This window comes from Garra rufa, chromosome 23 (genome assembly GCF_049309525.1).
Source record: "Garra rufa chromosome 23, GarRuf1.0, whole genome shotgun sequence".
Taxonomy (NCBI): Eukaryota; Metazoa; Chordata; class Actinopteri; order Cypriniformes; family Cyprinidae; genus Garra; species Garra rufa.
The window spans coordinates 34,668,789-34,696,566 of NC_133383.1; the positions used below are offsets into that span (position 1 = coordinate 34,668,789).

General features: G+C 34.5%; 1 protein-coding gene across 1 annotated transcript in view; it reads right to left on the reverse strand.

The window, feature by feature from the left end:
- kcnn2 (potassium calcium-activated channel subfamily N member 2) overlaps window positions 1–27,778 on the reverse strand; it is a 65,678-nt gene that overhangs the window by 34,126 nt on the left and 3,774 nt on the right. The window contains exon 3 of the mRNA XM_073829593.1: window positions 1,777–2,195. Within this exon, the coding sequence (XP_073685694.1) occupies window positions 1,777–2,195 (419 nt within the window). The remainder of the gene's footprint in view (window positions 1–1,776; window positions 2,196–27,778) is intronic.

Below are 27,778 nucleotides of genomic sequence, written 5' to 3' on the forward strand. Positions count from 1 at the left end.
TGCAGTGTGCGGCGTATGGTCTGAGCACTGACAAGCTGACCTTCTACTTCTGCAACCTTTAAACCAATGCTGGCAGCACTCATGCATCTGTTTTTTGAAGCCAGGTTCTACACCTGATGCACAGAACGAGTGCTCAACTTCGTTGATCGACCCTTGCGAGGCCTGTTCCAAATGGAACCCATCTTGGGAAACCTCTGTATGACCCTGATCACTGTAGTGTAACTCGGTTTCAGGGTGTTACTGAACCTCTAATAGCCTTGGCCATCTTTGTGGAGAGCAACAATTCTAATTCTCAAATCCTCAGAGGGTTCTTTGACATGAGATGCCATGTTGAACATCCAGTGGTCAGTATGAGAGAATTATACTTAAAGCACTTAATTATAACTGCTCTAATACAAGATGCACAACTATGTATGGTCCTGTCAAGCAGACAAAAACATAAACATGATGAATAGGACATGTGGCTTTGCATGGTTAAACAACATATTGCTGTTATCACTTAGGGTGTACTCACTTTTGTTGCCAGCTATTTTGACAATAATGGCTGTATGTTGAGTTATTTTCAGAGGACAGTAAATCTATACTGCTATACAAGCTGCACACTGAATACTATAAAATATATCCAAGTTTCATTTCTATAGTATTGTCCCTTGAGAAGATATTAAAATGATTGCTAAAATGTGAGGGGTGTACTCACTTAGAGATACTGTATATATTTTTTTCTAAGAAACTCACCTAGTAACTGTGAATTACCAAAACATGAATTCATGATAATTGTATAATTAAAAAAATACAGAATCTATTAATAGAATATAATTTCTAAAATATATACTCTAAAATACACATTCTAAAATATATATACATTTTCTTAACAAAAAAAAGTAAATTATAAAAACAAAACAAAGCAGAATTTATGATTCATGAAAATTCATGAATTTATGAAAAATATAACATTAATAGAATAGAACAGAATAGAATAGAATATATACTTAAATATTTTAAAATGTATATATATATATATTTTTTTTTTTCTAAGAAACATTCGTAGTAACTGTGAGGTATAATTTAGGAAATATTAACATATTAATAGAATACAATGGAATAGAAAAAAAAATAGAAAAAAAATAGAATATATATATACACACACACACACACACACACACTTTTTTTTACCAAAACACAAATTCATGATAACTCTATAATTTAAAAAAACATATTAATAGAATAGACTAGAATAGAATATGTACACTTAAATATATACATTCTAAAAATGTATATATACACTTGTGTAGTAACCGAATTATCAAAAGATGAATTAATGATAATTGTATAAATTAAAAAATATATATATATTATTAGAATAGAATAAATTAGAATATATTTTCTATAATGTAAGAAAAGATCTATCTATCATCTACTTTTCTTTCTTTCTTTGTATCTATCATCTATATATATATATATATATATATACACACACACACACACACACACACACACACACACACACACACACACACACACACACACACACATATACACTTTACTACTTCTAGATATTTCTGTCTATCTATCTATCTATCTATCTATCTATCTATCTATCTATCTATCTATCTATCTATCTATCTATCTATCTATCTATCTATCTATCCTGCTTATAACTACTTCAGTGTAATGTATAGTATAGTTATATCCATACAATTTTAAGTGTGGCTTAAAGACCTCTTAAACATCTCCCCAACTTCCATAAACTACTGTCAGAGCAACAAAGCAGGCCACCTTTCGCACGCCCTCACAGTCCAGGCGGCGATGATCCACAGAGAAATAGTGAAGACCAGCAGCACTGTGCCGGGACAGATAGTCATGAGGGTCTTCATGACAAAGCGTGTATTGAAGTTTATCTTGTTGAGGGCACCGATACTGCGTGACGAAGCATCGGTGAACAGTTTGCTATGCAGCAACATGACGCGAGCGATGAGGTACAGACGCAGAAACATGGGAATAGACAAGATGATATCCACGTCGGCATCAGTCTTGGACGGTGCGTAGGAAAAGGCTAGCCTCGCCGTCCACGTGAAGGTGTAGTTGCCTGGGATGGGGTGTATGGCGCACACCAAGATCTCCAAACAGATGAAGAAGATGCGCTCGTAGGTCATGGCTATCCTCCAGTCGTCTGCAGCGTTGTCCACCATGAACAGCTATAGGATGAAACAAAAAGAAGTTATTTCAAGATTAATTTTTAATTTATAAATGATGAAAAATTGAATGAAATTGTATTTAAACAATACGTTCTTTTCTTTTATTTCTTATCTAAGATTTTTGCAACTCTGCACCTTTTTTTATTTATTGCACCTCATTTCCCTCACTAGCTTTAATTTCAATCTCAGCCTGTCAGCTTCTGCCAAGGTGCATTGCTCACTGGCTTCTCTCACGTGCCAGATACAGCCAGGTTTCTCTCCAATTGACCGGCGGGCTCTGGAGCCGCATTGCTTTTTTTCTACTCTTGCTACATAGAAAATCTCCCTCTTTCCCCTTCTCCCCAATCCCATCAATATTTCTGCCCAGTATGGATCTGGTTTTCCTTACAACAGCACAACAGTTGCTGTTCACTTTATCAGCGCCCCTTGGTTCCACAAGTGTTTTCCCTTTCAATTTCTCAGTAAGTTATTCAAAACATTTTTTTAATTAATTTTCACATTTTTCTCAAGGAAGAAAAAAACTCAAATAATGTTGTAACTGTAAAAACTCTCTCACTTGATACATTCAATTAATAACGGAGCCCAAACTATTTTAAAGGGATAGTTTACCCAAAAATGAAATTTCTGTTGATAATTACTCCCCCTCATGTCGTTCCAAACCTGTAAGACCTTCATTCATCTTCAGAACACAAATTAAGATATTTTTGATGAAATCCGAGAGCCTTCTGACCCTGCATAGACAGCAACACAACTGACATGTTCAAGACCCAGAAAGGTAGTAAAGAGGATATTGTTTAAAGGTTGTATCAGCTGACCTTTCTTCACGATCCGCTCGCTGCCTGCCCCATAAATTGGCTGTAAAAAAAAAAGCGTCTCTGTGGTCAGCCTAGGGTCCGAGATATGCCAAAAAAAACAATCAGTGCTACCAACCATTTCACAGAAAAACAAACAGTGTTCCAACCAATCACCCTCAGGGGGTTGGTGTTGTGGACTTTCGCTCTGCCTCCCTCACATCCCTGCACCAGTACGAAAGTCCACAACACCAACCCCCTGACGATGATTGGTTGGAATGTTTCAGGCTTGAAATCGCTGATACAACCTTTAAGTAGTCCATGTGACATCAGTGGTTCAACCGTAATGCTATGAAGCTACGAGAATACTTTTTGTGCACAAAGAAAACTAAAATAATGTCTTTAATCAACAATTTCTTCTCTTCCGTGCCAGTCTTCGTGTTCCAAAGATGAAAAAAGGTCTTATGAGTTTGGAACAAGATATAACGGTAAATATTTCATTACATTTTTTTTTTTTTTGGGGTGAACCAACCCCTTTAACTCAAATGAATTTATTTTCAGATATAATAATAAACACTCAAATAAAAATATGTGGTGTACATTTAATGTACAGAAATTTCATTTAGCAGTTTTTAACTTTCTAACAATATACACTGTAAAAATGAAAAACGCATTTTTAAAAAACATTTTGTAAAAAACATTTTTGACAAAACCAGGTAATTTACAATAGAAACTTTGCATGCTTGTTTAGAATCACTTTAGGCATGAGCTCAGAAGGTTTTGTAAAGTTTTGAGTTTTCCTTCAGGCTTTATAGGATTTTGGGTATATTTGGCTAAACGACCCCGTTATAGCATCCCAAGGGTAAATTTCAACATTTTTTTTTTTTTTTTTGATAAATATTGATCTGGAGAGTCCAGAGAATTATAGCACAGTGTTTTTTTCCAGATTGAGCGAGACTGATTTCTTTCAAATTTCTCACAGACCTTTAGAGCCATGAGCCAAACAGGCCCACCGAGTTTCATTCCGATCGGCCACCGTTAACCTTTTTTAATAGGTGCTTAAAACTTCATCAACCAATGGCGGCCATGTTTTTTGAGATACGCAAATTTTCTTTTAGACACTTTGGACCAAGACCATGCACAGCGATTTTCATGTTAATAGGACAATAGGTAGGTATACCCATTTTTTTTTTTTTTTCAAGTGGCCAAGCTCTGTGATTTTTGTCCTGTGACCTCAGATTGAGCTCTTACATAAGTGTTCTGAGTTTGGCATAGATATCTCGTTTCGTTCAGGAGTTATAGGCATTTTACTAAAAGTGGCCCCGCTCCTTTCGAACATTTTGGCATCCCTTTGCGGCGGTAGATCAAAAGTTCAACAGTTTTTTTAAATAATTATTGATATTCACTCTTCAGAGAATCTTTCTGCACTGGTTTGGTTCCAAATGAGCAAAAAAAACAAGGACTAGTTCACAAAAGTTCAACACTTGAGCCTGCGACTGACGGTTTAGGAGTTATGAGGGATTTCGAACTTTTGATCACTGTAACAACCCCGTCAGGTCGATTAGGGTGAGCCTTGGTGACGTTGTCAGCGGTGTGAGTTCTACCATCTCTCCAAGTTTCAAGTCTCTACAACTTACGGTTTCATCTGCACAGTTTTACATGGAGATGGCTAAATATAATTATTTACTTATTTTCAATCGATTTTTTTTCTAGAAAAATAATACAATTTACCACTAAATATTCAGATATATACAAATATTTAAGTGGTTTAAGAGTGTAGGGAAACTCTTTTCATTTGCAATGTTGCTGAGTGCTTTTAATGTGCTTTCTATCTCCATAGCAACAGCGACTTCTCTGATTGGTCGAGGTTTCTTCAGCATTATTGGTAATTACTAGGAATACTTAAAGGGATAGTTCACCCAAAAATGAAAATTCTGTCATTAATTACTCACCCTCATGTCAGACTAACACAGAAATAAAGTTATTTTTGTTTTCTTTGCGCTTAGCTTCATAACATTATGGTCCTTACTACCTTTCTGAGTGTTGAACGTGTCAGTTGCGTTGCTGTCTATGCAGGGTCAGAAAGCTCTTGGATTTCATCAAAAATATCTTCATTTGTGTTCTGAAGATGAACGAAGGTCTTAGGGGTTTGAAATAACGTGAGGGTGAGTAATTAATGACAGACTTTTTTTTTTTTTTAATTCTCTGAAGTTGAAATCACACTGATCTTGATACAGTAGGTTTGCCTTGAGACATGAATGGTTTATGTGTTATCGTTAAAAATCTACTTCTCTTTGGAGATAATGAATGGGATTTAACTTCCGGAAGCCGTCTGTTGCGCTCAACCCTCCCTAACGTTCTGTGCTGATCGGCTGCGGTTTCTTCCTGTGCATTCAATCACCTCAAGGTACTGACAGCCAACATCAGCGTGAGATATTTCACCAGAGCGGTGCAGTCAGCACAATTCAGAGGGTTCTGCTGACAGACTTTATCCAACGAGACTGTGGCTATCTGATATGAGAAAAGGTGCAAATGATAAACCCCTGATCCAATATGTGCAAACGGCCTCCCTGCCTTCTTACAGCACCGGCCTATTTCACGAGTAATGGGTTTATGCGGCGCATAAGCGAATTATTCTTCAATATGACTCTTGCTTGAGGCTTTGAGAGGCTGCTTCAGTGCTGTCCTGTGGTTTTCTCCTCGTGTAGAAGCACACGTATAAAACCTTAACGTTTGGACAGTTTAATCACATTTATGGTCAGTTATTTACTCCACAGTCTCTGGATCATATGGGTGACAAAGGGGCAGATGTTTGAATAAATCAATGACGTGAAACCTGACAGAGGATAAACAGAAATAATATAATATAAACTGACGCTGGCAAATGACCTTGATTTAGACTGAATTCCTAATCTCTAAATTCATCATTAAGAAAAACAGCTTCTCTTCTGGAGGCAAATGTATTCATATATTCAGAGATAATGCATCAAAACATTAAGTAAATCTGAGTGCTGCTTGAAGTGACTTCCAGTGCATTGCTATGCTGTTGCTAATGGCTTCTGGGTAGTTATTAGCACATTGATATGCTGTTGTTACCATAGATATGTATACGTAGATTCTACATTTCACACACGTCAATGGGTCCGCCATCTTGGAACAGTCACAGTGTCGTCACTCACAGTAAAAAAAAAAAAATCAACAAACTGTCCATTTCTGCGACTCGATTCTAAACCCAAAACTTGCGTTTTTCACACTAATTGCACTAATATGACAATATCTAAAATAAACAGCATTATTTACCCACTTTATATTTATAGAATAAAAATATTTTAAACACATTTTAAACATTTTACAGAATTGTACTTTTTTTTACATAAATCAAAGGTACTTTGCTATATGAAATTATAGATTAACTGATTGAAAAAAAAATACAAATACATAAATACTGAGATATTTACTATCATAAAAATACTATCAAAAAAAATATTGAGTTATTTTGCAAAGCCATACTTAATTTTTTAGTGGTTCAAGTGCGTAACCCTATTGTAATTGTTAGAGTGGCCAAGGATCAGCAGTCTCTACATAAAATTGATCATGCAGACCAAACCATAAGTCCTAGAGACTTGAAATTTGTTGGGATGGTAGTACTCACACCGCCTACAACTTCACCAAAGCTCACCCCAATCGGCCTGACGGGGGTGCTACGGCGATCAAAAGTATGAAATCGCTCATAACTCTTTAACCGTTTGTTGCAGACTCAAGTGTTTTATGTTGTTGGAATCCTCCAATTTACGCTTTGGATATTTTGCATTTTTTTGAAAACCTACTTTTGCGAACTAGTCCTAGGTTTTTCACCCAATTGGAACCAAATCAGTTCAGAAAGATTCTCTGGAGAATGAATTAGAGGTCGACCAATGTATTGGTTTTGCTGATTAAACAGCACCGATAGTTGATTGGCAGAACTATCGTTATCGGCAAAAATCCATGCCGATAGTTTTTCCGGGTTGCGTCTGTTGCTGAAGCGGCTGAGCAGGCTCCGCTGTCATTATACAGTACGAGAACAGCCTCTAAAAAAACTATCAGTCGATTAATTGGTATCGGCCAGTGTGGTCCAACCTAGCTATCGGTATCAGTAAAATCCAATATCGGTCGACCTCTAGAATGAATATCAATAATTATCAAAAAAAGTTTAACTTTCTACTCTCTGTCACAAAGGGAGGCCAAAACATTCGAAAGGTGCAGGACTACCTTTACTAAAACGGCTATAACTTTTAATGGAATGATATATCTTCACCAAACTCACAATGCGTATGTAAGAGCTGAATCTGAGGTCACATCAAAAGAGTCATGGAGCTTGGCCACTTGGTGGCGATATAAGAGTGAAAAAACATAAAAATGACCATAACTGAACGAACAATGAACAATATATTATTTATTAATGTTGTTAGTTAATATAAATACAGTCGTTCATTGTTAGTTCATGTTAGTTTACAGTGCATTAACTATTGTTAACAAGCACAACTTGTGATTTGAATAATGCATTAGTATTATTAAGATTTAAAATTTATTCTTTCTTCATGTTAACAAAGTAGTTAACTAATGAACCTTATTGTAAAGTGTTACCAATATATTAAACATACTTTGTTACAAGTTGAAATGGTACTTGTTTGCAACACAAAATGTTTTAAGATATTGTATAGAAAAACACATACTGAATTACTGAGCTATTTTGCCCAAGCTTACTTAAGCAATCATAATTAATGGTAATAGTAATGATTTCTTTAGCAGCCATCACTATACATCTGGAATCATTTGGACAGAAAATAAATCTGTCATGCCTCAAAGCATTTACCAGGGCTTTTTTTAGCCAAAAACTGTAATGACAAAAAGAACATCTCGGTTTTAGACCCTTGTAGTACCACCTACACGTTAGTCACATGAATCACACAGCCTTAAAATACGACACAAATCCCTCACATTCATACAACGCACATGCGAACACAAAACACACTCCTACAACACATCCAAATTCAAACATAGCAAAAAAAAAATTCTACCAAGAATAAAATCAGGCCTCGCTGTGAAATAATCAAACCTAATCACGTTTGGACATTGACTCATGACAGAAATCGTAAGAGCAGAAGAAAGGGAGATTTCAGAGCAGATAAGACACATCAAGTGTCCTAAAAGGCCTGACAATTGCCAGAGATGCTGTAACATTAACCAGCCTGTCTGTTAGTTTAGGCTGTTGTTCGACTTTCCGTGCGAGTGTAACTTAGACAGCGAAACACAAGCTGCCTTTCCGAACGGTGACAGACGCTATCTTACTCAAAGCTTAGCAACAACAACAAGCAGCAACAAACCACATAGCCTGCACAAAGGACGATAAGCGTGAAGCTTTAATTTTGTTTATATGAGGAAAACATGTCACGAAGCCACCGCTTTCAACTTACTAGCTTCAAAACGGACCAATTAAACATTTAAAATGGGTTATGTAAGGAAACCTTACTTGGTAGGTAAAACCAATTATGGTAATGGACGACCTGCAATACAATACTCAAGGGTGCTTCACCTTCAAGCATCCAATATTGCAACCGAGTGGTTGAGCGGGTAGTTATGGAAAAATGCTGAATTTGACAACAGAGGGGAAGGTGCACGTGTAATGGCCTGGTTACAACAGCTAAGGGTCGTAGCTGATAACCTCAACAAGTCCGAGAGCACGACTGCCGCAACTCATTCAACCAGGACAAAGCGCAAGTGCAAAATATAGATAAAAATCATTCTAAAAATTAGAATTAAGCAAATAAAATGACAAATTGTACACAAATTTTTGTCAAATGGAACGCTATTTTATAAAAATGTGAAGCTATAATGGGGTCATTTAGAAAAGGGGCCTGTCTAAATATACTCAAAAGCCTATAAAGCCTAAACGAAAACTCGAAACCTGGTGAGCACATGAGACAGGTGATTCTTTAAAGAGATCGGACCGCAGCCAGCGATAAAACAGTCATAATCATTAAAAAACATTATATGTCTATGGCAAATTACCTGTATTTACCAAAAACGCTTTTTAAAATCATTGATTTTAGTTGGTTACAGGATTTGCAAAAAATATGTAATGTCTTTTTTCTTGTGCTTAAATGCAATAAAGCACTTGAACCCCGGTAATTGCTGCTTGCAGCTATATTTTATAATTATAAAATATAAAACAGCATTAGAGTCATTATGTTTGATTAATTTACAGGACATCAATCAATTCAAACCATCCATTTTAATCCAATGATTTGCTTATGTTTTTCATATATGTGACCCTGGACCACAAAACCAGTCTTAAGTCGCTGGGGTATATTTGTAGCAATAGCCAAAAATACATTGCATGGGTCAAAATTATTGATTTTTCTTTTATGCCAAAAATCATTAGGAAATTAAGTAAAGATCAAGTTCCATGAAGATTTTTTGTAAAATTCCTACTATAAATATATCAAAATGTAATTTTTGATTAGTAATATGCATTGTTAAGAACTTAATTTGGACAACTTTAAAGGTGATTTTCTCAGTATTTTGATTTTTTTGCACACTCAGATTCCAGATTTTCAAATAGATGTATCTCGGCCAAATATTGTCCTATCCTAGCAAACCATATATCAATAGAAAGCTTATTTATTGAGCTTTCATATGTTGTATGTATCTCAGTTTTGTCAAATTTAACCTTATGACTGGTTTTGTGGTCCAGGGTCACATATTACAATGATTACATGTTTGTCATCGGTTCATAAAGGGCCTAAATTAAAAAAAAAAAAAAAAAAAAAAACATTATCATTCTTTATTAATGAAAAACTAAACCTTTATAGTTTTAGTTTTTACTTTTTAGACTCGATATACTAAATTCACTTGTCTACAAGTTGTTGATTATGATGCAAAATGTAGATAAAAGTCATGCTAAAAATCATAATTAAGCAAATAAAATGACTAATTGTAGATTTCTTGCCTTCTGCTGAAGCATTAATTTAGTAAAGCAAGAATTTTTAATTTTTTTTTAATTTTTAAAAAAGAAATTTTAGTAAAATGGAATGTTTTTTTTTTTTTATTAAGAATGCTAAATTTATACAATTTTCTTCAGATTTCTTTATTTTGAGGTATGAAAATAGTTGAAAATCATCTTGTTTTGTAATACCAAAGAATTTAAATTTGAGCAATAATAATTAATGGTAATAGCAATGCTTGCTTCAATCATTACAAAAAAACGAAAAAATAAGTCTGTAAAACAAGGGTTCATTAGTTAACATTAGTTAACATTGACTAAGAATGAACACTACTTAATTTCTGCATGAACGACAGTATTTTTTTTAACTAACATTAACAAAGATAAATAAATAGTGCAATAAATGTGTTGTTAATCGTTTATTCATGTTAGTTCATGCATTAACTAATGTTAACAAATGACACCTTATTGTAAAGTGTTTGAATTGGTATTTTTGGGGATTTTTAAACATTTCTGAGCACTAAATTTCTTCCATGGCAATTATTTTAAGGTATGAAAATAGCTGAAATAGTCTTTTATAATATTTTGTAATACTTTTAAGAATTTAAACTGAGCAACAGTGTGAGCTCAGTTAACACACACACACACACACACACACACATACATATATATATATATGATTCATTTATATGAATAAGTTCAAACTGTCAATATCAAATCTATATATAAATATAATTTTTTTAATTTTTTTAATGCCTTACCTTTTTATAATACCTTAACATATTTAATTGTATTTCTTACATTTTAAAATTACATTTTAGAAATTTGAGTTGCATTAGTGATTTTGATTCATTTACACGATGCATTTTAACTGTTTAAACTGATTCAATTCATAACAGCTCAATTTAATTACTCACTTGCATATATACACAAAAGTATAATTGTGGCATTTGTCATAAACTGTATTAAATCATTACATTAAAATATAATGTAATAGTGTAAATATGGTTTAGTGCATTTAGGAAATAAATATAAATTATTAAATATTATTCTTGTTTTTTTTTTGTTAAAAACAACATGCATTGCTTATATTTAAACAGCTATTTTAAAATCGTATTTTCTGTTGCAATGTTTTTTTCAAGTAATATATGACGGTTATTTCAACAAGTTTAAATATTTGAAATGATAATGAATGAAAATTATTTTTGTTTATAATGTTATAATGTTAATGTTATAATATGTCTAACATAAATTGAAAATGTATGGCTAAACTATACAGTTCACATGGTAAAAAGTTTTATTTACACAAACGGTAGGCATATCCACCTTTTTCTTCCAGTAAGAGTGAGGCCATTTGTAAATTTATGGGTCTGGCTTCCGGTCTCATACGCATCCAGCTAATTTTAGCGTGTACAAAACAGCTTGTTTTGCTGCTTGATATTGCAAATTGTTGTGTCTTACCATATTATTTTAATGTATTTTCTTAATTACGAGCACACTGGCTTGTAGTGCAAACAGTTTTAGTGTTTACAGGATGTTGTTACTCTTCTCGTTATTTCCCTATAGCAGCTAATGAGCAGGAAGTCTCACCCTAAGCAACCTTCATAGTGTCGTCAATTGAGAGGAGATCCCTGTTAACTGCATACACATTTCTAACTAATGGTTGAAAAACTGAACTGGGAGTGCAGATTTTTATGAATGTATCTCTGAGGAGAAATTACTGTTTTCAGAAAAGTTTAGATGGTATTTTATTTTCATCTTACCCCTGTATAATGCATATTAATGTAGTATTTAAAGGAAGCCCCAGGTATTAAGACTTGCATGGCTTTAATAACGTTAATGATGTCTCTTACTGAAATATTTAACAGAAAACCATGAAAGATTTACAATATTTAAAAATCCACATCGTTTTATACATATTTTGGACTATGGGGGGCGCTATTGTTTTAATGGCGTGATATGCTTGCACTTGGTGAACTACTGGCGCTACCTATTGCTATTTTTACCACAACACAACTCATAAAACTAAAATACTGATATGATGCCACATTGTGCAGGATTTGGTTGTAATTTTCAGTTGAAGGGCGACAAGTGAAGCGATGTCAGTCTTCACTTCTTTCTTATCAATAAGAAGAGGAAAAAAGAATGGGAGATGCCTGTGGATATCGTATCAATATTTTATTTTCGGAGTTATGTTGCAGTAAAAATAGCAACAGGTAGCGCCAGTAGCTCACTGAGTGCAACCATTTTACATCATCAAACAATGATGCACCCCATAGTCCAAAATATGTATAAAACTATGTGGCTTGTTTAAATAACATATATTTCATATTTCAGTAAGAGACATCATTTAAGTTTTATTAAGCCATACAAGTCTTAATATAGCTAGGGTTAAAAGCACAGCGCTGCGAAACACTGTATTGCTGCTGTTTCATAAACGCCACCTGCTGTCAGAGAGTGAATTTGCATTTTCATTCAGTCCGTCTGCTGTTTTTGTTTCGTTCATTTGTTTTATTATTATTATTATTATTATTATGCATTCAGATTAAAGGAGAAGTTCACTTCCAGAACAAAATAATTACAGATAATTTACTTACCCCCTTATTTGTCTTTCTTTCTTCAGTCGTAAAGAAATTATGTTTTTTTGAAGAACAACATTTCAGGAATTCTCTCCATTTAGTGGACTTCTATGGTGCTCCTGAGTTTGAACTTCCAAAATGCAGTTTAAATGCAGCTTCAAAGGGCTCTAAACGATCCCAGCCAAAGTAGAAGGGTCTATCTAGCGAAACGATCGGTTATTTTCTAAAAAATAAAATTCAATTTATATACTTTTTAACCTCAAATGCTCGTCTTTTCTAGCTCTGTGTGTACTCTGTGTATTCCGGTTCAATACAGTTAGGGTATGTCAAAAAACTCCCATCTCATTTTCTCCTCCAACTTCAAAATCGTCCTACACCACTGTTTTAACTTTTTTTGTAAAGGGTGTTTGATCTTCTTTGCATGTTCACTTTGTAAACACTGGGCCGGTACTTCTGCAGCGATGCAGGACGATTTTGAAGTTGGAGGAGAAAATAAGATAGGAGTTTTTCGACCTACCCTAACTGTCTTGAACCTAAATACACAGGGTTCACAAGACAAGACGAGCATTTGAGGTTAAAAAAGTATATAAATTGTCAAATTTTTTTAGAAAATAACTGATTGTTTCGCTAGATAAGACCCTTCTTCCTTGGCTGGCATTGTTTAGCGCCCTTTGAAGCTGCATTTCAGCTGCATTTTGCCACCATAGAAGTCCACTATATAGAGAGAAATCTTGAAATGTTTTCCCCCAAAAAAATAGTTTCTTTATGACTGAATAAAGAAAGACATGGATATCATGGATGACAAGGCGGTGAGTATATTATCTGTAAATTTTTGTTCTGGAGGTAAACTTCTTTAATATAAAGGCAAAAAACACTGTATTGCTGCTGTTTCATAAGCGCCACCTGCTGTCAGAGAGTGAATTTGCATTTTCATTCAGTCTGTTTTTGTTTCATTCAGATGTTTTATGTATTATAATTTCACAAATCCAAGGTCAGTCTATTCTGTTCTTGCTTAAAATTTTGTAATTATATAATCTAATTGACATCAAAAACTGCTCATGCTATATGTAGCATGTTTGTTTGGATCGTGATTAAAATGCAGAGTGTTTCATGCATTCAGATTAAAGGAAAAGTTCACTTCCAGAACAAAGAAATTGCAGATAATTTACTTACCCCCTTGTCATCCAAGATGCTCATGTCTTTCTTTCTTCAATCGTAAAGAAATTATGTTTTTTGAGGAAAACATTTCAAGATTTCTCTCCATATAGTGGACTTCTACGGTGCCTGTGAACTTCCAAAATGCAGTTTAAATGCAGCTACAAAGGGCTCCAAACTTCCAAACTGGCATCATTTAGAGCCCTTTGAAGCTGCATTTAAACTGCATTTTGCCCTTATAGAAGTCCACTATATAGAGAAAAATCATGAAATGTTTTCCTCAAAAAACAATTTCTTTACGATTAAAGAAAGAAAGACATGAACATCTTGGATGACAAGGAGGTGAGTAAATTATCTGTACATTTTTGTTCTGGAGGTGAACTTCTCCTTTAATATAAAGGCAAAAAAAAAAAAAAAACATGAGACAGATTTTTGGCCAAACCTGCCCAGCACTAGCCTGAACTGAGCAATTCAATCTTTAAAATGTTTAATGGATAGATTTAATTAAGTTGAAGATTTCTGACTCATCAACATTTTGAATTTTCTCAAGTCTGTTAATGTTACAGCTGCTTTCGGTGCATATAAATTGATACATGAAAGAGTGCAGGTAGATTTGCACTAGCAGTTCCATCACCCCCGGCCAGGTCTAATACAGTTGCAGTAAGTCCTATGAGATACAGCGCTCAGCCCGAATGATGGATGCAAGGCTGACTTTGGCAGAGCATGTGGATTAATGAAAAAGCGCAATAAAAAACGGCCTAAACTGATCAGCGCAACACAAGGTCGATGGCTCTTCTGAAGCAGCCGCACTCGCTGTTGCTTCAGCAGCCCCGAACTCTGTTAAAACACAGCGACAACCAAATAATCTATCAAACACATGTCCGTACAGGGGGCTCGCTTCCTTTTCTTCATCGCGTCGCCTTGACAAGGGCACGGACAAAAGGTCGTCTGCCTTTGTGCTCTCCGTCTGTCTAGTAGGCAGCAGGGGTTGGTTACTGGTTTCAGGGGAGTTCAATATAACTAATGGAGCATGGCTCAATATTTAATCTGTGTAATGTAGAGAATGGGAACATATATCTTGTCACTAAGAAAAGAAATCGCTCAATCTCATTAGAGAATTAGGTAGAGAGGTTCAGCCCAATTACAAATTAATGCAATGGTTAATTTATGATATCAAAGTGGGTCCTAAGAGGCCACTTTGCTAAGTAAATCCTCAGTTGTAGGTTGCTTTCAGCTTTCAAGTTTCTTTGAAGGAGCACCTGCGTGCTTTCAGACTTTTTGCATTTGTGTAATTGAACGCTGTGAGAAAAGGATGACAGCTGTTGTATTATTAAGTTAACTGTAACCCAATTTAACTCTTTTCTCTAGCAATTTCAGTTAAACATACATCAAATAATAACACACAAAATCCACCGTTTCATATGAAATTCGTTCAAGCAGTAAAATTGCTTAGTTTAATTTTAAACAATCTATACAGTAACTTATTAAGAGAAAAAACTGTGACCATTTTAATGATCTTCTCTAGGGATTTAAATGCAAAATTAATTCAAATTAAATTATAAATTTAAATTAAATATTGAAGAATTGTAGTATCTGCTCTTTTATATGAAAATAGTTTTGGTAAGCCAGAGAAGAGTGAAGCTGAAATTGAAAAAAAAAAAAAAAAAGTCATAATTGAAAATTATTTTTATTATGTTCTATCTGACATTATAATACCTTAGAATTTTCTGTGGACTAAATTACAGTGTAGATGCTCTAGAAATTTTAATTAAATTAAAATAAGTTAAATTAAATTAGTTAATGCACTCTGAACTAACATTACTAAACAAACATTAAAAAAGATTAATAAATACTGTAATAAATGTATTGTTTATTGTTTGTTCATGTTAGTTAATACATTAACTAACATTAACTATAGAACCTTATTGTAAGGTGTTATGAATTAAATTAAATTAAATTAAAAATTTAATTAAATTAAATTCGGTAAAGCAGGGTTTTTTGCACACTAAATTTCTTGATATGACATTTACTTTAAGATATTTGAAGTTATTGAAATTATTTTTATAATGTTCTGTCTGAAATTATAATACTTTAGCACTTTTTATGACCTAAATTACAGTGTAGATATCTATAAATTAAATTAAATTAAATTAAATTAAATTAAATTATTTTGCACACTGAATTTCTTCAAATGACATTTATTTTAAGATATTAGCAGAAGTGTGAAAAATATTTTTTAATGTTCTTAATTGGATTGAATTGAATTGAATTGGATTACTGTATTGTAATACTATTCATTATTCAAAAACCTTAGGGATTTCTGCACACTAAATTTCTTCATATGACATTTATTTTAAGATATTTATTTAATATTTAAGATATCAGTTCTTGAAAAGTATTTTTATATAATGTTCTGTCTGAAATTATAATACCTTAGAAATTTCTATGGCCTAAATGACAGTGTAGATGATATAGAAATTAAATTAAATTAAATTACTGTTGATCCTATTCATCATACTAAAACATGGAAAATAGTAGTAAAATGTTTCGGTAAACCAGGGTTTTTTGCACACTAGATTTCTTTGAATGACATTAATTTTTAGATATTTGAAATTGTTGACAATTATTTTTGTAATATTCTGTCTGAAATTAAAATACCTTAGTATTTTTCATGGGCTAAATTACAGTGTAGATGCTTTATAAATTAACTTAACTTAAATTAAATTACATTAAATTAAGATTTTAAGATATTTAAAATTATTTTTATAATGTTTTGTCTAAAATTATAATATCTCAGAACTGTTTAAGAGCTAAATTACAGTGCAGATGCTAGTGTTTTCTTTTTTTCACACAAAATTTTTTATTTTTATTATTTGAAGATATTTACAATAGTGTTCAAAAATTAGAACACCTTAGAATTTTATTTAACCTTAATTACATTAGTTAATTAATTCAATTTAATTATTAAGGAATTGTAAATCAGGTAAGAGTGGAAGGTGTTTTTTGTGCATTTCTGCACACTACATTTCTTTAAATTACATCTTACACCTCACACCGTACAATTTTATCTGAGCTAAATTACAGTGTGGATGCTCTGGTAACTTAAACAATTAAACTAAATATTAAATACCAATTTTATTTAAATAAACAGTTTTCTTTATCGTACAATCTCTATGCTGTAATCCAGCTCAGTGAAAACTCAGGGGTCAGTGGTGAGGGATGGATACGTGACACTCGGCCAGTCGTCTCAGGTAGAGTTAGCTGTCACAGAAAAAGCCAGTGCACATCCTCGATAGTGCATCAGCGCTGTTCACGTGCACTCCTCACCTGACTCTACCTATACATGCACTTACATCACAAGCGTCAAACAGTGGTTCAGCTGCAGCTAACCGTCAAATTTCATTGAGAAATTCCTGGTACAAATGAAGGTTATTGGTTAAAAGTGAAATATTTCATATCAATATGGCAAAGATGTGCATGTATTTGTAATGCACAGGGCCTCCGTCTGGTCCTCCGAGAGCCACATTTCTCTGGTGAAGCATTCCCATGATTGATGTCCCTCAGAGTCTTGTGGGCCCTAAATATTACAGAGAGCGCAACTGGCTCATGAATACACGCCGTTATAATTCAACAGTGTGAAAAGTAATAAAACTGCTCAGGCATTTATGGTTGCAGAGCCAGGGCTCTTAATGGCTTTTAGGGGGGCGGAAATTTGCATGCATATTACAAAACAGTGATGTTGCTTCATGTACAAGCCCACATGGACAAACGCACCCATGTATGTTTCCATATACTGTGCTGTCAGAGTTTATGTTGCAATCTGATTGCATTTCTAAAACATCTGAACAACAAAAATACAGGCTTATTTGTACACAGAGCAGACGCGTTAGTGTTTTAAAGGAACAGTACAACAACAAAAAATTACATTTTTGTCATAACTGTTGTTGTTTTGAATCTAACCGTTGCATCTAAGATATAAATTTCATCAGTCCATGCATTTCCAAAGATCTGAACCCAAATATTTAGTGTTGCAGGCACTACAATAGTGATTCAACGGACCGAAGTCAATCATTCCGCTTATACTACAGTTACCACACCTCAAGACATCGATCAGATGATATATTTTAAGACATTCGTCCCGTTTTTGTCCTTAAAACGCTATTGTGAGTAGGATTAATTTCTGACGCAGCACATCCAATGCCATCTTCTGTTCCAAAACGTCATTTTAGACCTAGTAATGACATTTGAGCGTTTGATAGCAAACTAATGCAGTTAATAATGAAGTTTAGACAGACTGACAGACAAGCAGACAGACGGCAAGAGAAAGGGTGAGAGATATAAAGCTTTTGAATTTCCTGAGTCTGTGTCTCTCAAAAGTGATCAGCAGCAGTGTCTCTACTAATAGTGAAACTTTAAGTTCATTTTCTTCAAAACCACGCCGTTGTTCCCTCACGTGTGAGAACTGTCATGTCGTTTTTAAGTTGTTTATCGTCAGAGCAGCGCTAAGAACATTAGCGCATATGCTAACGTGTGTGCTAACTGTATGTGTGTGCGTCTGTGAGGGAGAGAGAGTGGGAGAAATAGAGTATGTGCTTTCCGTACATAATAAAACGTAATTTTGTGGCAAAAACATGAAAATAATCTGTCGTTTTTATCCTATTGTTTACTGTTTATTAGTTTGGCCAGTGTCGTTGTGGGTTTTGGTTATTTCCCTGTTTTATGCTGTAAGGACCTTTGAAATAACTGAAATCGTGTGGCGAAGTGATATAGACATGTACTGCAGTCAAGAGCTGCCTGGAACTACATTCGCCGTGCGTTTCCTTGAAAGTAATGTACACCATTAGAACGATCGTCAGCCAATCAGATTCAAGTATTCAGTGGCCCCGTAGTATAAGTAAGGAATAATTGACTTCGGGCCGTAGAATTCTTAGAAAATATTGCACACCCGAGGTGGTGATGCGGTCACGACGCGAAGTGGGTGTGCATTATTTTCGTAGAATTCTACGGCCCGAAGTCAATTATTCCGCTTATACTACAGTTACCACACCTCAAGACATCGATCAAATGATATATTTCAAGACATTCGTCCCGTTTTTATCCTTAAAACGCTATTGTGAGTAGGATTAATTTCTTACGCAGCTCATCCAACAGCTTCGTTGCTAGTTCCAAAACGTCATTTTAGACCTAGTAACGACGCTTGAGCCGTTGATAGCAAACTAATGCAGTTAATAATGAAGTTTAGACAGACTGACAGACAAGCAGACGGACGGCAAGAGAGAGGGGAGAGAGTTTAAGATCGTAAATTACCTCTCTCAAGTCTGTGTGTCTCTCAAAGGTGACTGGCAGCATCGTCTCTACTGACAGTTAAACTTTAAGTTCATTTTCTTCAAGACCACGCCGTTGTTACCTCGCGTGAGAACTGTCATGTCGTTTTTAAGTTGTTTATCGTCAGAGATGCGCTAACAACATTAGCGCGAATGCTAACGCGAGTGCTAACTGTATGTGTGTGCGTCTGTGAGTGAGAGAGAGAACGAGAGAAATAGAGTATGTGCTTTCCGTACATAATAAAACGTAATATTGTGGAAAAAACATGGACATAATCTGTCGTTTTTATCCTGTTGTTTACCGTATGTATTAGTTTTGCCAGTGTCACTGTAGCTTTTGGTTATTTTGCCGTTTTGGGCTGTAAGGACCTTTGAAATAACTGAAATCGTGTGGCGAAGTGATATTCATGTACTGCGGTCAAAAGCTGCCTGGAACTACATTCGCCGTGCGTTTCCCTGAATATAATCAAAGACTATAGAATACCCAAGACATGTCACTCGTGTAGTTTTGAATGGGGAAAAATGCAACGCTCATTATGGCCGCGAAGCCCCGCCTTCTTAGTGAAAGAGCCAATAGTTGATTAGAAAAGTCAGCGCGTCACTGCAGCTGCCGTTAGAAGTCCCGGTTGCTATAGACCTTTTTCCTGAGTAAACGATGAGCGCCGCCATTACGAATTCTAACGTCAGATTGAATGCTTTTCTGTTCCGGTTTCCATAGGAACCCATTCAAATAGCGTCCATCTGTTTTTAATGTAGCTACCTTCCGCTGCTTCGTGTCATCTACACACTTATTAAAGTGAGGCACTGACAAATGACGCTCATTGCGACATTGCCAAGTGATGGCGCTATGAAGCCATGTGCTTTTTAAAAACATTTTAATATGTTTAACATTAGTTTATTAGCTCGGAATATACCCTAATTTGACTAGAAACAATGCAGACCGGAAATGCCAAGCATTCTTTCAGTTAAGAGTCGGACTTACTTCCGTGTTCAGGAAAAAGGTCTATAGAAACAATCGGCGCTCTAAGACGTGCGCTCAGTACTGCGCATGCGCACTGGCTCATCTAGCCAGTAGTATAAGCATTTAGAATGATCGCATAATTTAAGATATGGGGGCATAAAATGTATATATTTATACCATTTCATATAGTTAATCAATATCACACATTCAAAAATCAGCATGACTACAAATGTGATATTGATTTTATACAGCAGTTCAGTAAACAAGTAGTTAATATTAAAAGACTTATGTTTTTGACAGCATATTTTCTTGTTTTTGGTCAATTTCGCCAACAAAAAATAATTCCGAACACAGCCACAGCACTGTTTTGCACCTCTGAGCAACATGACTGTGTTTCATTCCTGAATGAATCAACCGTTTAAATGATTCGGTTCAATCGCAATGACTCACTTATTAACAGTGACTTGCTGCCACCTATTGGCGGTTTTAATTTCACATTCAAAGTATCTTTTCACTTTTAAAATAATTTAAAATATAGCTGCATTTACATAAATACATCAAATTCCACTTTATATGCAGCTTCTGCAAAGATGAACTTTGTTGATACTGATTTAATTTGTTTGGTAACAGCCTAAATGTATTATTATTAGGGCCGGGACTTTAACGCGTTAATTTAGATTAATTAATTACACAAAAATAACGCGTTAATTTTTTTTAACGCATTTTAATCGCACTTAATTTTGCACCGCGGAACGTTTCTCACTGGATGAGTTTCAGCGGACCGATTATACTGGAGCACCAACTAGCGTTCAGACAAAGGAATGCGCATATCACCGCACATCGAGCCTCAAGTATCACCTCAATGCTTTTACAGAAGGTCTACCTAACTATAGGGTACCTGAATTTCTGAAATCTAGGCTAGTATATTTCTAAATATCCCAGTGTTTCCCCTACCATTATCTTAGGGGGGCGCGTTTACAATGTCTCCTCCAAGAAAACACGGACTGGATCGCGGACTCCATTCATAAAAAACGAATTTACTATAGCGCGGAATGCCACGTAAATTCGTCGATTTTTGGATTGATAAATCAAAAGTTGGTCTGTCACTTAATTCAAATCGCGATATGGACTAGTATCTGTGAAAACTGAAATGCAAAAAGGCCGTTTTAATATGAATCCTGCATGTAAAGTTTGCCTCTTTATGTTAGAATGGCAGAGACGCTTTTTTTTTACTGCACGCGTGATGCTCCCGTTAATTTTTGGCATTTGCATCCCAAATGAACAGATAGACTCAATCTCCAAAGCTACTGTCAGTGTCACTTTTACCCTTTCATTTGAGAAAACTAGCATCATATCATACTTTACACACAGAAACTTCACGGCAACCTGTCAAAATAAAAGTACGGTTTAACATGAAACAGAACAATATTCCTATTTAAATAATTGACAAAAAACAATATATATGATAAAAAATAAATATAACAACAAGATTAACCACTTAATTGTAGAAAAAAATACTACGACTTTTATTTAAATATTAAATTATTTTTATTTATTGTTTTTAACAGCAAACCTCTGTTTGTTTGCCAAAAATTAAAAAGTTTTATTTTCATTTGATTAAAAATAAATAAATGTTTATGCTTTCAGTTGATTATGAGAAAAATTAAAACACAAGAATTTCTTTAGAAAAAAAAATAGCAAAAGATTGTAAAGCCCTATTGTTCAAAATGTTAAAATAGAGAGTTTTGGATTTATTTTTTCACTGAGATAAATGTTTTCGTTATTACACAAAGTAGGGTAAAGTACCGAGAAAAAAGTATAGAAACCTAGGGGAAACACTGTATCCTATTGCTACACTTAATGGCAATATTGCACTGGTCTGTTGGACTTGGTTGAACAAAAATAAACAGTATTTTGTTGCTTAAGTTTATATGTTCAGTCATTATTCAATGGTATACTAAAAATCCATATGAAAAAACTTACTTCTCACTGTTCTCAGGTCAAATATTTATATGCGATTAAAATGCGATTAATTTCGATTAATTAATTACAAAGCCTCTAATTAATTAGATTAATTTTTTTAATCGAGTCCCGGCCCTAATTATTATTATAACTGACTGATTAAATGTAAGAATTTGACTCAAAAGATAATGCACACTTTTAGAAAAATGGATTTATAAAGGTAAAAATGCCCATAAAAGGTAAAAATCAATTTAAACTGATTGGAACAATACTTTCTATCACTGGTGTGAACTGACCACACAGAATACCAAGAATATCTTTAGGAATCAGCACTGCAGTCCTTAAGCACAATAACACACACAGCAAAATACTGTCTAATTACAGTTATCGATAAAATCCCAGAAAAAAAATCAATATATATATATATATTTTTGTCAATGTTGTCAATTTTAACAAACTAAAGTTAATAGGTGGTAAAGATATATACAAGCAGTATTAATTAAGATATTAGCCTAATATTTCACCTACCCGACTGGAAATGATAAGAACAAACACAAATGTTGTCAAGATTCTTGCCCTGGAAATCCTGGTTCAGTTTGGCCAACCACAAACGCCTTTTGTTCCTCAGACAGTTTTTGGCACTCTTCTCCTTGATTTGTTATAACTTTTGGCAGTCTGTAGTACTCCAAATGTTTTTGACAGTCTGACCGATTAGTACAGCCCAAAACATGTGGCAGTGGCAGTGTTTACATTTTGTGTAGTCAATATGGCAGACTGATGATGCATCGTGAAAACACTCAATTTGTAAAGCATGGAAAAAGAATAATGTGTTCTATGGAGCCACTATAAGGAACTTGGTTAGCACTTACCACATAAACAGAGTAAGGATAGATGACTGAGAGGACAATGGCGATTGATTTGCACATCCTGAGCACCACTAACAAACATCTGATCTTGTAAAATATGGCAAGTACTGCTGTTCCTTAGTGTACACAGAGTATGTGTGATCCTGAATCTTGAAAGTGAAAGTAAAACGCGAATGCAGATTCAGGGTGTATTCACACTTGTCATGTTTGGTTCGATTAAAACGAACTCTGGGGCGATTGCTCTGTTAGTGCAGTTCATTTGAGTAAGTGTGAACGCTGCCATCTATCCGAGACCACTAAAAAGATGGGTCTCGGTCTGCTTCCAAACTAACTCTGGTGCGGTTAGAATGAAATATGAATGCAACACAGACCAAATACTTATAAACTAACCAAAAACAGGATGTAATGACAAGATGCGACGCTATGCGTCATGATTTCACGAAGGGAACAAGCGGTGTATTCAAAGCAAAACGAGCAGAGGGCAAACATGGGCCAACGAGGAGGTAAAGTGCTTTTTTATGAGCTCTTTGTGACTTCTTAGGTGGTAAAAAATGAGTGCGCTTAGTCCAGCAGACTGCATTGCGTGTATTCAACTTTAAGCGGCGATCAGTGAATGTCTTTAGGTTCAGTATCTTTAGGTTCGATGTTAAAAATGCCAGTGTGAACGCTAAGCGGACCAGGAACAAATGTATCATTTTCCTTTTTGGTCAGGACTAAACGAACAAAACTACAAGTGTGAACACACCCTCAGAAGCTATTTTAACGCCTAACATACCCAGCGATATAATTGTGAGAGAAAGCATTAAAATATATTTTTTCCTTCTATCTCGTATTTATTCCCTTTAGGGTTCCGTAGTACATGTCATTTCCTTCCCGAACACGGTATTCAGATTCGGCACATCCCTAGCAGGCACCACAAGTATTGCTTTTTGAGCTTTCTGAGGAGACGTTTGTGGAGTTTGGCACAAGCTGGCTGTGTAAATCATCATCCAAATCCATTGTATGCAAAAGAGCAGCTTGAGCTGTCAAACATCTCCTTTTGTGCTTTACAGAAAAAGTGAAATCATAATGGGGACAGAACATTATCATTGTGTAAATAAAGTGCAAAAAGGGTGATTTTTATTCCATTTTTAACTTTAGATATATTGATTTATTGTTTAATTAACCTCAAATAAAAAATGTCTATGACCATTGGAGCCCTGTAAGACGTATCAATCGGCCAAACTGGTGGCACTGAACGTAAACAAAGCCACCGAACCGAATAAAACTTGTCTATTTTGCTGATTATTTCTGCAGAAAATCATTCATTTTTGTCATGTTTTGGGCTGTACTAATCGGTCGGACTAGGAAAAAGTACTATAGACTGAAAAAAGTTATAACAAATCAAGGAGAAGAGTCCAAAAAACTGTCTGAGGAAAGAACGCATTTGTGGTTGGCCAAACCGAACCAGGATTTCCAGGGCAAGAATCTTGAAAACATTTGTGTTTGTTCTTATAATTTTCACTCAGGTAGGTGAAATATTAGGTTAATATCTCAATTAATACTGCTTGTACGTCTCTTTATCGCTTATTAACTTTAGTTTGACCAAATAATGCGCCATTTCCTGCTTACTAAGTCCTTCTCTATATGATTTAGCAGCTTCCACATGTTTTTTCCATGGTTTAGACAGCATAAATTAGCAGAACAATGTATTCAGTAGTACATTATCCGTGCAATCCATGCTGTTGTTTACATCTGAGTATCTCCAGTATGGCCACGCATCTGTGTAACTGACCAAACTGTGATATGAAAAAAAGTATAAATCTATGATCTATTTCTCCAGCTGAAATGGACCATTTCTGAGATACACGTACCTATCTAGTGAGTTGAAAAGGTCCACTTTCTATACCCTCCACCTTTTTCATCAGTGCAACAGAGGTCATCGGCCACCAGAATGTTTTATATCTAAGCTAGATGGTTTGGTTTTGTTTGTCACAGTTTCTCATTCCTCTGCTATGCCAGCAAAACCTAATTGCCTTCACCTCAACGACCACACTGAGGATATCTCAACATGGCTCTTTGACATCTCTGTTGGATGGCTGTTCATCACCTGTGGTCTTGGCAAGGCTGAGTACCTAAATTTGAAGTTTCTTCCATCCCTGTTGAAGGTCAATTTTTTTCCGTCTTCTTGTTTTGTCTGCCACTGCATACAAAACCCTAGAGTCATACAATGCAGAAACCACCTGATTGAGCAACTTCTCAAGTCAAATTTAAGAATGATTCATAATTCATGCAGCCTTCTGCAGCTTTAGTCATTGCAGACGACATCGCGGCAAATGACTCACTGCTTTGACTTTACCGCAACGCGACCTTTAATAATAATTCACTCTGGGGAACACAAAAGAAGACACTCTGAAGAATGTTAATGCTGTTCTTTTTTGATATCACATAAATGTGGATGGATGATATTATGAAGTTTCAAAAATGCCAAAAACAACAACAGTAAAGCATCACAAAAGTAGTCTATACTGTATGACTTCTGTCAAGTCTTATGCTATTAAACCTGGTGTGATGTGTCTTAATGCACAATTTTCCAGTATATAGGCCTTTCCACAGAACTGGTGCAAACTTCTGTCCAACAAAAAACACATTTAAAAAGCATTTAAGTATTTAAATCTTAGATGTTTACTAAGATCCTTCTATAATCTATTGAAACCCGCAATAATATTTAAAATATCGATAAGCTTAATATATATATAATATATAATCATTTTCAATTGGAAGGTGGCTGTCTCAAACCCTAACCCCTAAATTTCAGCTTATGAAAATGATATTGAAATAAGTTTTGCATTTTATTCCATTGTTGTTTTTAAAAGTTTATTTTAAATTTCCTTTGAAAATTATGAAACTTTATTTAAAAATGTGCATTTTTCATGTCACTACCGAAACAGTGTATGTTTTAGTCCATTGGTTGAGACTGATTTTAACTACAGCCCTACATTTATGATCAGGACATATTTATGTGTCACTTTCTCTCATAGCTACATGGTGAGTAGATAGACCCTATCATTTTGAGGTAAATGTGGTCAAAAGTATGAAAAATCTGTGTGTAACTTTAAAGAATGTCACTACCGAACACCATTTTTCTATAATTATAAACACTTCTTGGGAAGTTATTACATAACTTTTAGTTTTTATAAGTGTGCAACTGTTCAGAACTGTGCTAGCTAACCATGTGCTGATTAGCATCTTTCTGCTAGGTTCAAAAGTATCGAAAATTGTCACTACCATAACAGTCACGACCAAAACATGTCATCATTGTTTCGGTGGTGACAAAAGGGAACACATAATGCTTTATTTGGGGAAAATAAACAAAAGGTATTTTGTATTTTAGTATGTTTTTAGTGATGTGGTTACTACCAAAGCATTACTGTCACTACCGAAAATGTGCAGTCACTACCGAAACATGGAATGTTTTGTCAAAAATAAAGTATACTGAATTATCAACTAAGATGTTATGATAGTGTTTGGTTCAGTACCTATTCAAACTAATAAATCCTCCATTGGAAAATCAGTATGATCAACTTTTTGCCTTTTACAAAGAACAATTGGATTCAAAATACAACGAATCGTATAAATTACTTTTGAAATGTTGTTAAAATGGTAATTGTTATTGATTTATCTCATCATCTTTTTTTATAAAATAGCAACAAAATATATTTACAATGTAAATGTAAGCAAAATCTTAGGTCAATAGGTCATTATAACTTTTCTAATTAAATTATTATTACTGTTTTAGTAGTGACAAATTTGGGGAGAGGACAAATATTCTAAAACTTTCTGATTTCAATACAATATGAGAATTAACTGCACAATTACTAGAAATGTGTGCCTTAAATATTATACAATTTGCATACATACAAGACATTTTTACAAGGCTTCAACTCTGACTTTGGACCAGTTCTGTAGAATGGCCCATGTACACACACAATTAAGCTTTGAGAGTAGTTGTATACATGTTCATGGTACTTTTTAGAGTTCTATGGACATGAGCAGCATGAACATTCTTCAAAATATCTTCTTTTATGCTCTACATAATAAAAAAGTTCTGCAGGTTTGGAATTATATAAAGGTGGAAATGACAACAAAATTCTGGTCGCTACACTAAAATCCTGTCCTACGCATTTGCACATGTGACTCTAAGGGAAAAAAGCAACTAATCTTATTTCCCTTCACTCTGACCACACACACTATTAAATAATAACACTGTCTCCGTTCTGCCAAAAGCACTACGATCTTGTTGGCACTATGTACTTACTGGCAGTACAAGCTTATTGGCGCTCCTTGGCCTTATGGAAGTGCTTGATTTATATATTTTGCTATTAACACAAGTATTATTCAAACCCAAAATATCCACTTTGGTATAACAGCATCAGCCAAGAAAGTGAATGCTTTCATTAGCTGGTGCTTTGATTTTGCCCACAGCTTTCCAAAGCAATGCCTTAACCTTTGACAAGGTGGCAAAATCAGATTTTTCTTCTGGTCAAAATGAAAATATAAATGAGCAATTTGCAAAAAACTTGGACCTAATTCTTCACTTAACTAAACAGTACATTGGGCCAAGAAAATGTCTTTTTTAATTTCAATATTGGTTTGTAAAATACGCAAACATGCATATGCATATAATTATTTGGTAATACTTTACAATAAGGTGTCATTTAATGTAACACGGTAACTAACATGTACGAACAATGAACAATACATTTATTACACTTTTTAATTAATCTTTTTTAATGTTAGATAACAAAAATACAGTCGTTTGTTTGTTCATGTTAATTCACAGTGCATTAACTAATATTGACAAACACAACTTGTGATTTTAATAATTCATTAGTAAATGCTGAAATTAACATTAACTAAGATTAATAAATGCTGTAGAAGTATTGTTCATTCTTAGCTCATGTTGTTTACTAAAGAACCTTAC